Source organism: Carya illinoinensis, chromosome 4, assembly GCF_018687715.1.
Source record: "Carya illinoinensis cultivar Pawnee chromosome 4, C.illinoinensisPawnee_v1, whole genome shotgun sequence".
Classification (NCBI taxonomy): domain Eukaryota; kingdom Viridiplantae; phylum Streptophyta; class Magnoliopsida; order Fagales; family Juglandaceae; genus Carya; species Carya illinoinensis.
Window position 1 is genome coordinate 41,512,340 of NC_056755.1, and position 15,710 is coordinate 41,528,049.

The following is a 15,710-nucleotide window of genomic DNA, read 5'->3' on the forward strand; positions in this document are numbered from 1 at the left end:
TTACCCAACAGGGTTTGGTTGAATTTTATCAAGTTACGAATCTCCAAACTACCCTAAAAAATTGGAGTATAAACAATTAACCAATGAACCAAGTAAAATCTAAACTCTTTCCCCAATCTACTCCACAAGAAGTCATATTGTAGCTTCTCAATTCGGTTGGCAACCTTTGTGGGGAATGGGAGCAAGGACAGAAAATAGGTGGGTAGGTAGAAAGAGTACTTTTAATCAAAGTGACCCTACCACCTTTAGACAAATACAACATCGTCCAAGAAGTCAATATGCACTCCACCTTTTCAAGCATGCCATTCCAATTTCCCTTTGATTTAAGGGGAGCACCCAATGGTAATCCAAGATACTTTAGGGTAAGAGATCATACCTTACATCCCAAGAGAGAGCCTAAATTCTCCGCTTCAGGGATAGCCCCCATGAACACCAATTCAAACTTTGAAAGATCAACTCTCAAATCTGAGACAGCTTCAAAACAAAGAAGTAGAGCTATCAAAGATTGGATATGCTTGAGATTTGCTCAACAGAAGATTAGAGTATAGTCAACAAAAAGCAAGTGAGAAATATCAATGGAGCCATAATCACCATTCTCCACTAAGAAACCATAGAGAAAACCACATTCCACAAGGCCTACAATCATCTTATTGAGAGTTTCCATGACGAATAAAATGTAAAGGAGAGAGAGGGCTCCCCTATCTCAAACCACGGGAGAAGTCAAAGAAACCCACCGGCGAACCATTCACCAAGAAAGAGAATTGAACTGTAGAGATGCGAAATTCTACCCATTTCAACTATTTCTCCCCAAAGCCACACCTTGCAATTAAATCAAGTAGGAACTTCTAGTTGACGTGATCATAGGTTTTCTCCATATCTAATATGCAAATTAACCCAATGTAACGCCCCAATAGAAGGCCCAAACCACATGGTTTATATTCTGAAAAGACTAGTAAATGATATAATTGAAGCATCACTGAAATTTTATAAATAGCAAGAACTTCTCATTCTCAAGTAACATGAGATCTCATTCCCTACCTACCATTATCTTTATCATACAGGGTATTACAATCTTCCCCATTTAAATTTCCGATATCCTCGTTGGCATTGTTTGTTGTAGGTGGCACGGCTCAAGTCCTACATTTATGGTTGGGATATGTTCATTTGTAACGCCCCAATAGAAGACTCAAACCACATAGTCTATACTTTAAAATGATTAGTTAATGATATAATTGGAGCCCAATTGAAACTTTATAAAAAACAAGAATTTTATTTTCCCAAATAATGTGGGATCTCATTCACCATCTATCATATGAGATATCACACTCAGGTTCTCTAGATTTGAGTCGACCATCCAAAATTTCATTTGTAATTAAGACCGAATCTAAGATTTGTCTACCTTTGACAAATGCGTTTTGCGATTTTGAAATGAACTTTTCCATCAATGTACTTAATTGATTCGATTACATTTTAGACAGAATCTTATAAACCTTATTCACAAAGCTAACAGGGTGATAGTCTCTAACATCTACAAATCCCATCTTTTTGGGAATGAGTACTAAGAAAGTAGCATTAATACTTTTTTCAAATTTGTCATTAGTATGAAAATTTTGAAAGACCTGCATAAAGGTCACCCTTGATCACTTCCTTACAAGTTTGGAAGAAACCCATGGTAAAACTGTTCAGGTCTGGAGCCTTGTCACTAGCCATGCCACAGATTACATTGCACATTTCATCTTCTTCAAAAGGTGTCTCTAGCCACCTTGCGCAATGCTAATCTAATGCTGAAAAAGTTATACCATCCACTTTTTGATTGCCATGTGTTGTTGTTCAAATAGGAGATGTTGGTGATACTGCGCGACGTGGTTCTGGTTCTTGATGACTAGCTGATCCAAGGACAATGCACCATCTACTATCAACATATCAATAGCATTGTTACTCTTGTGAGAATTAGTCACCCTAAAAACTTCTAACACTTATCTCTCTCCTTGAGTTATAGCGCCCTTGATTTTTGTTGCCAATAGATCTCCTCCATCAATGTTATTCTTGAAAGTTCTGTGACTACTTGACTCTTGCAAGTTCTCTTGGATTTAGATAAAATTCTTGCCTCCTCCTCACCCTCTAAGCCCTTTAGCTCCTCTTAGAGATAGCGTCTCTGTTGAATCACATTGTCAAAAACTTGTTCACTCCATTGCTTCAGATTATGTTTAAGCGCTTTTAACTTTCTTGTCGTTATGAAGCTTGGAGAGCCTAAAAAATTATAAGAAGACCACCATTGTTTGATCCTATCAACAAAACCATTAGATTTAAGCCACATATTTTCAAATTTAAAATACCTTCTATCACATTGGATTCCTCTACAATTTAAGATGAGGGGAAGTGATAAGAGCATAACCTGGATAAGCTTCTTTGAGTTAAGTGCATCACATTACATCTAAACTTTTGGTCTTGAACAAAGTGTCCATGGTAGATACTTGATTGTTTTCAAACAATCGATAGTTGATCTTAATTGCATCGAAGGTGGCCTATATGGCATTACCAATAAATAGTATCTATCTCATTGAAAATTATTAGGTATTCCTGAATTTTGAACGGCGTAGTAAAATTGTTTAGATGAGCACTAATTCTAATTCACATGGCGTCTTATGATAGTACTAGAGTACTATGTTCCTGCATTTCGGGACTATCAAATAATTGCTTCTGCTTGACACGAGGTTTAGCACGAGCTCATTTGCCATTGACTCTATTGTGATATTACTTTCCAATGATTGCCATTTAGAGCAATATTGTTATTGGATTATGTATATGTAAAAGACAATTTTGATGAATGTAAGATGAATTTGAATTTTGGTTATTTCATTTACATAAGTCTCCACATTGGAATAGCTATTTTTTCATTATATAACAATAAAATAATATAAAATAAATTTGACTTTGGTTATTTACATCAAATCTCTACATTCGATTATCTATTTATTTATTATATAGTAAAAAATAATTAATAAATTAAAAAATATTGAATTTTTTTAATTATTAATTTAATTTAATTTATTATATTTTACTATTTTACCTATTATATGTTAATTAGTAATCATATTCTAATTAAATTATAGATTAAAAAATTATATTTTTTCAATTGTAATTTAACCACAAATGTAAATTCACAGTCTTGTGAATAGAATAGAACCCTTGTGAATTCACAGCCTAATTATCAGATTAAGGCATCAATTTGCCCTTTATTCTCTTGGATCACAATCTACCAGCAAATTGGCATAGACCCTTTTGAACTCAAAACCCCCTGAAGTAAAGCTTCTGAGGTTTGCCCCCAATCCCAGAAAAAAAAAAAATAGAAATCAGCAAGAACCAAAATCATAATAATTGCGTTTTGAAAATATCAAAGGGGAGAGAGAGAGACTTAAAAAATAATAAAATAAAAATTTGCTTATAGAACAGTAACCATCAAATTTGTTTTTTTTCTTTACATATACTGTAGCTCAAAGTTAAAATATTTGACTATGGATAATTCATTGCAAGTGATTTTTATATCCAATAGGTAAAAAAAGACTTTAGTTTTGGATATAGATAATCCGTTAAGAATGCTCTTATACCACCAAAATGTAAAAGCAAAGACTAATTAATGCTAAGAGTAGGTTCTAATAGCATCCTCGATTATGCAAATGGAAAATTATAATTTTCATAATATCTCATGATTTTGGCTATTCTATTCAAAATCTATTTCTACATTAGATTATTTATCTATTAGTCAAAATAATAATATTTTAATAATATATTTCTTAATTTATTTTTTTAATATTTTACAATTCTACCAATTATATGTTAAGTATAATCATGATTAGTAGAGACAAATAGTAAAAATCCTAGCAGAAGAAGATAGAGACAAATTGTATAAATCTTAATTATAATTAACATATGATTGCAGTAGAGACAAACGGTAAAAACCCTAACAAAATAAGATAGAGAAAAATTGTAAAAATCTTAATTATAATTAACATATAATTGGTTGTTACAAACGGTAAAAATCCTAATTAATAAGTAAAAGATGCATGAGGTAGGTAGCCTTTTGAAAGGAAATTGGAGAAAAAGAAGATAGAGGTGAACATTGTAGTGTTTTTAAAAAATTGGGTTTAGTTAATTATTTCCTAAAACAAAGTAATTTCTGAAAACTCATAAATAACTTTTATACTAATTAATTTGTTTCCCAGGCAATCAAAGTGCCAAGAGAGAGAGTGTGTGTGTGTTAATGAGGGAAGAAATAATTTTTTTAATGCTTTTGGCCTAGCTATAGTAAATACCAAATATGACTCAAGGACTTTTTTTACTATAGCTAAAGGCTACGCCTGGTTTGGATTGAGAGATGAGATGAGATAGTCTTAGATGAAAGATTAAAATTAAATAAAATATTGATATTATTGTTTTGAGATTTGAAAAAGTTTAATTGTTTATTATATTTTATAAGAAAATTTGAGAAATTTATAATGATAAGATAAGATAAGATGAGATCACCTCCCAATCCAAAAGTCATTTTTGTTTAAGTTTGTATAATCTAATGCAACACGTTTTTATGCTCTATTAGTCAAACTTCTCACTTTATTTACATTTGCATAATCCAATGGGCAATGAGAGTCATGCTCTAAGACTGTCATAAGTCATTGGCAAAGAGTTCCGAGCAAAAAACTAGCGTGGAGATGCCTGAAATATATATCACTTTCCCAGGGTATGGTATGTAATTCTGCTGATCATATAAGATGGTATTGTTTAAATGGTAGAACATGCTCTTTGATGACTAGAAAAGAGACTTTAAGGAAGTTTTTAATGGGATTCATAATCATTGTTCTCGTCATGTCCTCAACTTTCTATCATGCATTATATATTATGGTTTGTGAAAACGCACTTCGTACTCCCAATATTATTACCCATTAATGTACAATGTTGCATCTTTAAAAAGCGTGCATTGTTTGTATCTAAAATTATATATTAAAGTGGAGACATTGAACACCCATTTAAGAACTTATTTTTTATTATCTCAACATTTGGAAATGGAAGGAGGGTAGGTAGAGTATAATATCTCAACTTTGATAGTTTAGCATCAACATTAAATAGGTATATTTTTTTTTCTTTTATATATTTGAGAGGATTAAATATATAAAAAATGAAAGAGATTAATTGTAATATCTAATTATAAACAAAAAAAAAAAATCAGAATTTCCTCAAATCTTGTTATCTTGCGCATGTGTTTTTAATGGAAAATGTTTAGTGAAAAACTTTAGTACCGTGTAAGTCAAATTTATGAGAAGAGAAATGTTACAATTATAAAATTTTTTTATAAAAATAAAGTCACAAATGACATGATTTTATCAATTTATAAATTTATTTTTACACAAACTTCGTGTAGCTGAAACATTTCTTAGAAGTTAAAAAGGAAATAGCTTTAGTTTCCCTTTTTTTAAAAAAAAAAAAAATTCTCAACATTTTGATCCGATGGAAGTGAGGATATACGTAACCATGCATTATTGGCGCACTCGTTAACGAGACAAAACTGAAAAAAGAGCCTCAAAAGATGACGAACGGAAAACACCAAAGAGTTAGGTGGGATGTGCGAGAGAGTGAGTAAAACTCTCTGCAAAAGATATACGAATATGTAATGCACTCCCGGCCCCTACCTTCTAGATGATGACAGCCAAACTCATGCCTCGTAAACAACGCCAGCCTTTGCATCATAAATTGGTGGACTAAAGTAGTAAAAGTCTGATCATACAAAATTCAAAAAGAAAACTGTGCGGTTATGAAAAATCAAATCATTCATTGAATCAGAAAAAGATGTTAAAATAAAGGTTAAAAGGACAGCGAACAGAAGTTATATATATAGCTAGATAGCAAGAAATTTATGAGCCAGAGCAGATTCGGAAGGGGTAGGTTTCTTGGCCGACATCACCCCTCCTATATATCTACCAACCCAAACTACCTACAAGGACACGAAATTAACTATATATGAAGCTGGAGACCACATGTACAAAACATGACCCCCCGGCCCCCTTTAGGTCGTCTATTCTATCTTAATTCTCACGTCCTTTAGGTTTGGTTTTTCGTTTTTAATGTCTAGGTTAGGTTCAGATCATCAGAGTTGGTTCACTTTGTCCAACGGAAAGATCAGGCTGCATGCCCAAAGACTTCTTTATTCATACATCTTCACGGGAAGTTTTTCATTGCTATATACCCTAATTTCCGTTAATAGAAATATTTTAGCCGTATAAAGATTTTATAAAAATAAATTTATAAATTAACATAATTTTTTATTTTTATATTAAATTATAAAATTCTTTTTTTATTATATAGTAGATTTAACTTATCATAAAAAATTATGTTAATTTATAAATTTATTTTTATAAAATATCATTGTATTAGTACTTCTCTTTGTATTAGAATTCTCCATATTCTTTTGGTACAGAAAAAATAAAATAAAAATTGGTTAGTGTTTAATTTCTAAGAAATAATTTGTACATATTCTAAATAGACAAGTTCATACAAGTTCTCTTAAAGAAATGGATCTCATTTACATGGGCTATATATACCTTTTTCATTCAGATCAATAATATTCACCTCTTAATTATAAAATAAAAAAAAAAAGGTAAAAGTACTGGATCCCATTTAAAATAAAAAGTTTTATAAAAATATCCTTTATTAGTAAAACTTATAAAGAAGTTATATGAAACTTGTTTGAATTTATTCTTAGCATTACTCTTGATTTCTGATAGCTAGGGAAACAAAAGGAGCAATTAGTGTGTAGGGCAGGAGGACATGCAATACAATTACTGTGAAACTCTCTGGTGCATCTAGCTAGGTTTCTAGCCCTTTCTGTTTTCATCTTCAGCTAATATTTATGTAATTCGCAACGGATCATCGACTAGATATTCGACGACGAGACATGATAAATCGAACGTCTTTGAACATGATCAATCCATGAAGATAAAAATACCACTAGAAAGTACAAGAACACGATTACCCTTGTAATTAACTAATAATTGGAATAGACTGCGCGCAGATACTTTAGAATTTGTTGATAATTAAGTTCTATTACGTGTGTGTATAATTGAAAATGAAGTAGGATTCATGCTGTATATATACACATGTGCATGGCAATATACCTCATGTTTAATGGTCAATTATATATATAAGCAGTTGAAAAATCTCATGACTTCAATAAGAGCCGTGCTACACCCACCAAGAGTGTAGTCTGAAGATGGGCTCCTGAAAAGACCATTTGATCTTATTAATTTATTTATCTTATTTTTAAATAATTTTTTAAAAAAGAAAAAATTCACGACATTATTACAAAATATCTTTTTAATCCTTAAGTATAAAAAAATTTAAAAAAAAAATGTATTGAGACCGGATCCTAGGTGGGTTTAGCTTTTCTGAAGTCCTAAATAATCTTGTTCTCAGAGGTATATATAATTTGTCTTCGTTTAACGTCGGACGTACGTTACACCTAACCAATAGATTACCACCAACAGTACTACTGAATTAATTGGATGATAATTGGCATATGATCAACATGTTTCTTATTATTCTTTGGAATGAATGAATTTTTTTGGATACTGTATATCATGGATAACTTCCCAATCTTATACTAGCATTAAGACTCGCAATGACTTTCATCTTGCTTTTCATCGACGCTGAGTCACCCACACACACACACACACGTATACAGAAGATCATTGGATCGTTCCACCATATTAAATTAATAATGGTCGGCTAGTCTTTTGATCACAAGAATTAGCGCACATGATATATGTACATTGTTAATTTCTACGAGCTCGAGGAGAGGAATTCCTATTTCTCACTCATGAATGGCAAGAATATTAAATCATGATCAAGCAAATAAAATGAGAATTGACGGAAGACGTACCCAATGACAAGAAACAACTTTGGGGGAGATCAAAGGATTTTTTTTTCTCAGAGGTTCAAGATATCGTACAGCTTTCCAGCCATTCTTGTCAAAGAGGAGGGGAAAAACAAAATCTTACAACTATTTCAGAAGCCTTTTTACCACCACAAGATCATTACATGTGAGCAAATTAAGGTTGAGAGACTACTTCTAAGGCATCAAGAGTACTAAAAAAAAGGCTTCTAGTGTCTATAGATCAGATTGTCAGCTGTTAATGTTGTTCCCATGGCTTTGCAGCTACATGCTTGACTATTCGGAAACCCTAAATGGCAGCACAGACGTCCTACACTTTGACTAACATTCCCATACCACTGGCACTGGATCGAAACCTCCTGTTGTTGTTGCTGCTGCTGCTGCTGCGGATGTTGCTGCTTCGGCTCGTTTATGTTGGGAGACGGAATTTGAGGCTGATAGGGCAGCCCTATGGAGAGTTCGAGGTTGAGTTCTGGAAACACTTCCTCCGTGGTCACTCCACTGCTACTATTCGACTCTTCAGCAGATTGAGTTCGGACTTTCACGTTGGCATTACTAATAGTGCCATTCATTGGATTCTTGAATTCAGGCACTTGCATGAATGAAGCCATGTAGTTCTGCACTTCAAAGAGATCAGAGCTCTTACTGTTGTTGTTGTTGCCGTTGTTTGTACTTGTTTTGTCATTGATCGCGTTTGTGGTGGTGGCTGCGTTGAGTGGACGATGAGTTTGAGGATCAATTCCACGGCTGCAAAGCTTTCTTTTGATGTGTGTATTCCAATAATTCTTGATCTCATTATCAGTTCTTCCTGGTAGGCGCGCAGCAATAAGAGACCATCTGAAAGATGCAAATGGTAAAAATATTAAGAAAAATCCTTAAATTATCAAACCCATATGGATTCTGCTCGTTCTTTTTTCTTGGCAGATTCTGATCATCCTCATGTTGAAAGGAGGTTTTAGTCCATAGAGGCTTAATTTAACTAAGTTCGAGGTAGACAACATTGTTTGGGATTAAATTAATAGTATTCTAACTTTTAAAAGTGAAAAAATCAAAAGCAGGATTAATGTTTTCCGAAATTTATATATTGGGAAGTAAATATAATGAACGAAAACGACACAAAAAAGTTTCAAGGGAATACTCATTGCGTACTTGTTTCCAAGTAAGTTGTGAAGGTGGATGATGAGCTCATCTTCCTCATCAGTGAAGTTTCCTCTCTTAAGATCAGGCCTGAGGTAGTTTATCCACCTCAGTCTGCAACTCTTGCCACATCTAGGCAAACCTACATGATTGAAACCAGCAATCCTTAGAACAACCCAAAATCTCTTTGAGAGAGAGAGAGAGAGAGAGAGGGAGAGAGAGAGAGAGAGAGAGGGCCGTGGGAATTAAAGTTACCTGCAGCTTTTGGAAGAGATCTCCAACAGCCTTCCCCATGAACTTTGATGTAGTTAATGAGGAGTTCATCTTCCTCTTTGGTCCATGCTCCTTTGTTGGTGTGTTCTTTCTGACAACAAGGAGATCTACCCATAGTTTTGTTGGTTGTTAGAAAGGGAGAGAAAAAGAGAAACCTGCGGGGAATGGAGGTGGAAAAGGAATTGGGGGAAAAGGAGGAAGAAGGAATATAAACGGGAGGTGGTGGAGAGAGCAGGGATGGAGAAGGTGCAATTGACTCGGGACCCCTTTTTTTCTTAGAGTAATTCTAGGGAGCAGCTACTATTCATGCTGCATACCACATACTTATAGGTTTTTATAGGGTGTAAGGATGCTTTTCATAAGATATATAGATATTTTTTATAGGATGTGTGGTGTGCAGTGATGAATAGTTGCTACTTCCAATATTTTCTTTTTTTCTTATAAGATGTAAAGCGGGGGGAGTGTATTTGACCGAGTTGGTGAGGATCGACGAGTGGTTGCAATTAAGTTAGTGCTCGATTTGGTTGGTAGCTCTATGTTTGTTTTTGTTGTTTTTTTGGAAATTAATATTTTGCACTCACTAATATTAATTTGTACTTTCCCCCCTTTTTTTTTTCAATTTTCTCACCAAACTTTTAGAACTCTCCATTTTCCTCCCAAACTATGAAATTTACTGGATCTACACCTCCAATGATCTATTACCAAGTTAATACCCTTCAATGCATAATGATTTTTTTTTTTTTTTAGAAATAATATTTAAAATCGAAAAATGTGCAAGTAACTTGTAATTTAAAAAAAAATGAATAAATAAGAAATTTACATAAAAAAATTATTTTTTTAATAGTGAACCTCACTTTTTTTCGAAACAATTACACAGTACTTGCACATTCTACGACTGTATATAGCATTATTCTTTTTTTTTTCCTTCTAAGTTATATATTAAATTAAAAATATGATAATAAATAATTCTTGAGTGCCCACCACCACTATCGCTGGACATCAAAGGGAGATTTCTCTTTAGTTATGCCAATTCAGTCGATTTCAATGTGCTCTTCAATCCCCATGATTTTTGAATAATTTTGGTTGCCCAAAAAGAAAATAATAATCTATCTTCATTTTATTTTTTTAAAGTAGTCATCTTAATCTTCGATTATTGGTAATCGTTGAGAGTATATGTGTAATATATATAGAATGTCATGAGAAAGACGGCGAGAAAAAAACAAATCTACCAATATTGAATAATTGTGTTCATGAAAAATATTGGAGCTTGGCTATAGGTTGCGACCTTTCATGCATTTGTTGATCCTTGGAGTTCTTTCTTTCTTGGCCAATCGAGAGAGTTTTAAGTTATAGCTAATTATCAACTTATCACTATACCAGATAGGGGCGGGCAACTTCAGCATGCAATTACACACAAATATATATATATATATATATATATATATATATATATATATATATATATATATATATATATATATATATATATTAATTTATTTTTATTAAATCTCAAAATCATGATCATAAAATATTTTTTAATTTCAAATTTTTAATATTCTTTTAATAATCAAATCATTACATAATCAGAACAATTTACCCAAACTCTCTAACAAGATATAAAAGACACTAATATATACTATTTTTTAAGATTTTAAAATAAAAATTATATTTAAATAATTTTTTAATTTTATCATATTTTTATTCAAATTTTTATCCTAACATTTTTTATAAAATCTAATAAAATTTTTTAATTCAAAATATTTAGAAAGATATTATAAATTATATAAAACGGGATAAGACTCCATAAATTATATACTCGATCGCATTTATGAGTTGAGACGACTGAGGCCGTCCTACCAAACTTTTTTGTTAGACTTTCCCAACCAAAACATATCCCATCTTCCAAACTTGTTCTTTTTTCTAACTCTTTTTTTTTTTTTTTTAATGGTATTCCTCCTTTCCACACTCTATTCAGCCTACATTAATTTCTAATTAAATTATATATGTCCAATATTCCTAATAAAGGATTCTAGAAGACCAATTAAGCACATCCCCACTAACTCTCCACTTACTCCTGTCAATTCAGTATGATGAATGTAACACACTAATTGCCTACTTGCCATGATCATTGAGATTAACTACTGTTCCCAACTTCATGAATATCTATCATTTTTCCACATCATGCATATAATAATTTCTTTGTCCCATTAATGAAAAACCCCCAAAATAAGGATTGAACTACTTGTTTTTATCTGATCATATTGATATCGAAATAATACTATTTTCTGTATCAAATAATATCATATATATCTAGTAATTAAGGGCTCATTTGGAGAATCAAAAAATATAAAAATTTTATGAATAATAATAAGATAATTTGAGTTAGATATTTTTTAAATTTTGTCAATAAAGGGCATCTTCCTTCCCGCATAGAATATATATCCTACCCACCACAAATTATATTGAATATTAAATGGGCCCGTAATTGAAAATATTTCTAGAACATTTGACGTTACTTTTCATTTTAGTTGAATTTGGAAAGTTTTATATTTTTTTGTCATTTTCATTGTTCAACCAACCCTACCAACATAATATTATTCCAGCTTTCCAAAGCAAAAGAATGTCATTTTAGACCAGCCATATTGTGAAATTCTTTTATGGGGAAGGTTGGTAAGGGCCATCTTCCTAACTTAGCTTTTGTTGCTTCTGGAAGCTGGGGTTTTGAAGAAAATAAATGATTACAAATGGATCAACAGGGAAAAAAGGAGAGAAAATGGAAGAATCTTTCAGGTTGGTAGCCCACCTCCAGACCTATATAATATATATGTTTTTATGTTTTTGCCAACTTCATCTAGATATTGGAGCAAGTGGGTCTTTGTGCTTTATATGTGCTCCTGTCTTGTTATCTATTCCCATTTGCAAATATATGTATGGTCATGTTTTTTTCTTTCTTTCTTTATTTTTTATTTTATTTTTAAGTTTATCCTTATTGCTGATCTTATACATGAGGATCATGATCTTTTGACTGCAAATATAATTCTAATATTTGTCGATGTAATGTTTTCAGAATTGGGTCCACATTAGGCGCCAGACCAGAATATAAGGGAATTAATGACCATATATTAAATTATTTTCTTCTATCGATCGAGGTCTTAGGCACATATGCCTTCTAATATTTAAATGTTTTGAGGGGTGCATTATTGGCACCTTTTAAATATGCCAAACAGGTATTAGAATACCTTTGTTATATATAGTCACTTTTGTGTATTTTTTATACATTCTACTGATGTCATAATTGGTTAAAGTAGTTATTTTATATTAAAAAAAGTGACACAACCAATCACATTAATAAAATATGTAAATAGCATACAAAAGTAACGGCACATAATAAAATTTTTGTTTTTAAAATGATCATGTTGACTAATTCAATACGAATGTTTTGGTCAAGTGCATTTGTTTGGACACTATAGAGAATTTTGTAAGTTTATGAGGCGCTTTAATTGCAATTAAGTTAAGAATCTGAACAAATTATGTTGATTATAGACTTGAAAAAGAAAAGTTGCATATAGGAGAACTTTACTCCCTCCCCCCCAAAATTCTTTGATCTTAATATTGTTATTATATATGATCGATGCAGCTTATAACAATCACAAAAAAACAAGCATGATTGGTTATGCTTATTACTCTATCATTGCATGACTGGTTGATGAATTTTATTTATTGTGAGTTAAGTTTATCTTTTTTTATTCTTGAATGAATTTTTGAATTTATTAAAAGTAAATCATAACCTTTGTATCGTTCTTCAAGTGATTCCATTTCTTCAACGGATGTAGATTTTCTATTAGCTTGATTTTAACTTTCTTAAGTAGATTTTCAAATTGATTGTGAGTTCAAATGATTCCATTTCTGCTAGTTCTTATCAAGAACACTATTACAGTCAATACTAATTACCATGAAACCTTGTAATAAATATATATCTCCTAATTATAATAAAATAGGAGATTAAGGCCCCGCTTGGTTACACAGATGAGATGAGATGAGATGTTTTAAATAGTAATAAATAAAATATTGTTATAATATAATTTTTAAATATTAATTTTGTATTGGGATTTGAAAAAGTTAGATTGTTTATTATATTTTGTATTGGAATTTGAAAAAGGTGTAATGATGAGTTGAGATGAGATGAGATGAGATTTTTGGTTTTGGCTAAACAAACAAGGCCTAACATGACTTGAGATATGAAATGTGGTACAGTACTAACCTTATTGTTAATTTGATAGATGCAAAAATTAGACCAAGAAAGTAGAGTTTTTGATATTACGCTGGCCAGGCCATGCTGCATGCATGCAGTTAAGCCGCCGTTTTCTCGATCGATCGGCAGCACATCGTGACACCACATTTGGTTTTTGTGTCGGAGTAGTTAAGAGTACGGCCTATATATCTAACAACACAAGGCCAATATTACCCAGGTCAGCTTTGGGTCAGCTTTGGGCCTAATATTGCAAATATCGGATATCCGACCCATTCGGAGCCGAAGTGAATGCAAACTACTGATCTTATCAATTAGAAAATAAAAGTAAAGATCATCAGAAGTATTACCCATTTTATAAAATTAAATTTTAAATTGATATGCCTTTAAATGATATTTTATATTTAATTTATAATAAAAATAATTTTAAAATTTAACTTATTTCAGTTTATAAATTTATTTTTATAAAATCTAAATCATTCTCAAATTTAAAATCAACATGACTAGAGTATTATATATATATATATATATATATATATATATATATATATTTACGAGTAATGCTAGATATAGTAGTTTGAGAATTTGTAAATTTTAAACATTTTTTTTTAAATAATTGAGTTCACTATTAAAAAAAATTATTTTTTCATGTAAATATTATATTTATCTTTTTTTTCAAATTATCATTTCTTTATATTTATTTTGTCAAATGCAATGAAAAATTTGAGTGGATTGACAGCTTCGGGTTCAACAAGATGTATTAATTAGTTAACAAAAAATAACAAAAATCCTGCCCATTATTTAGGCCGAGTGAATGATCGATGATGGTAGATTTATAATCATATGATCAAGTAGTTCTCATTGGAGTTTTTTCATATTCATATTAGTTTAGATTCAGAAAGTGTTTCATTTCATCTTATTAATATAAATTTTTTAAATTTTTATATAAAATATAATAAATAATTTAATTTTTTAAAATTTTAAAATAATAATAATATTAAAAAATAATATTTTATTTAATTTTTCACTTTTAACTAAAAATATAATCCCATCCCATTCCTAAATCCAGGAGAGTTGCAACTCAAGAATGTTATAATGAAGAGGAGATTCTCAGATCATCCATATACCTGGAGGCGCCCAAAACCCCCCATTCTGGCCTGATCAAGTACTACTGCGATTGGCGTACGGATTCTCCCTACCTCTCATTTCATCAGACACGACCGATTACTTCTTTTTCTGTCTATTTCTTCTCTCTAGCTAGCTAGCTATGTGAATAATAGACTCCAGCAGATCATGAAGATATATAGAAAAATCAAATGTTTGGAGAATAGTAGTTATCAAGTACGTAAAAGAAAACTCATTACGCTAAGAAGACACATCGCATGAACAGTGGGATCTTGCTCCTGAAAGGTATTGCAAAAGATACATTATTCCGATCTTAAAGCCGAGCCTAGAGCTCTAAAACAAGAACGATATTGCCAAAAACAGTTAATGCTTGTCTCGTTTTTCTGAGCAAGTTCCACGACAATATGACCCTAAATTCAAAGAAAGACACAAGCTAGCACGACAACTCTCCTAAAACGAGAAGAGATTATCCACCTTATTCATATTATCGAGTAGGATCAACAAAGCTTAGTGCAAAAGCAGCGGTGACGGAATCCTCTGCATTTGCCACCCGAGAAACCTTCATTCCTGCATACCAGAGCACAGTTGTGATCTCTCGTGCACATACCCTGAAACCCATGGCTCTTGGATTCGCAAACCCTTGCCTCTGCACGCAGCACCATCTCTCCTGCATTGAAAGACAAAAGGGTTTAGCCTTCTCTTAACAAAAATCTTTGGCATTTTTTAATGATAGGTTAGCAGCTAGATTTCTCATTATATATGGAAGCAAAGAAATGTGCTAGCTCGTCCGCTATAGCCATAGAGTAGTGATAGAGAGTCGCGTACGAGAAGCAAAGAAAATGAGCAGTAAAAACAAAAGCCCAAAGGTTTTCCTCTCCATGTCTTGTCTAGCTTTAACCCTTGCTCTGATCTTCTTTCATTCACTGTTGAAACCTCCTGCAAACCAAATAGTTTCCCTCATCAATACATATAGAGGGAGATCAGAGA

The 15,710-nt window shown here is 31.9% G+C and overlaps 2 protein-coding genes across 2 annotated transcripts; both read right to left on the reverse strand.

Annotated features, from left to right (window-relative positions):
* Positions 1-7,951: 7,951 nt before the first annotated feature.
* LOC122306782 (myb-related protein 308-like) lies at positions 7,952-9,676 on the reverse strand. Its single transcript, XM_043119290.1, has 3 exons — positions 9,332-9,676; positions 9,089-9,218; positions 7,952-8,776 (listed from the first exon to the last, which is right to left on the reverse strand). Exons 1-3 carry the CDS (start codon positions 9,462-9,464, stop codon positions 8,149-8,151), a joined length of 891 nt encoding a protein of 296 aa, XP_042975224.1. The 5' UTR covers positions 9,465-9,676; the 3' UTR covers positions 7,952-8,148.
* Positions 9,677-14,976: 5,300 nt separating this feature from the next.
* Positions 14,977-15,710, reverse strand: LOC122306849 (defensin-like protein 1). The gene is made up of 2 exons (XM_043119374.1): positions 15,549-15,710; positions 14,977-15,390 (listed from the first exon to the last, which is right to left on the reverse strand). The coding sequence occupies exons 1-2, from the start codon at positions 15,601-15,603 to the stop codon at positions 15,221-15,223; spliced, it is 225 nt and encodes a 74-aa protein (XP_042975308.1). The 5' UTR covers positions 15,604-15,710; the 3' UTR covers positions 14,977-15,220.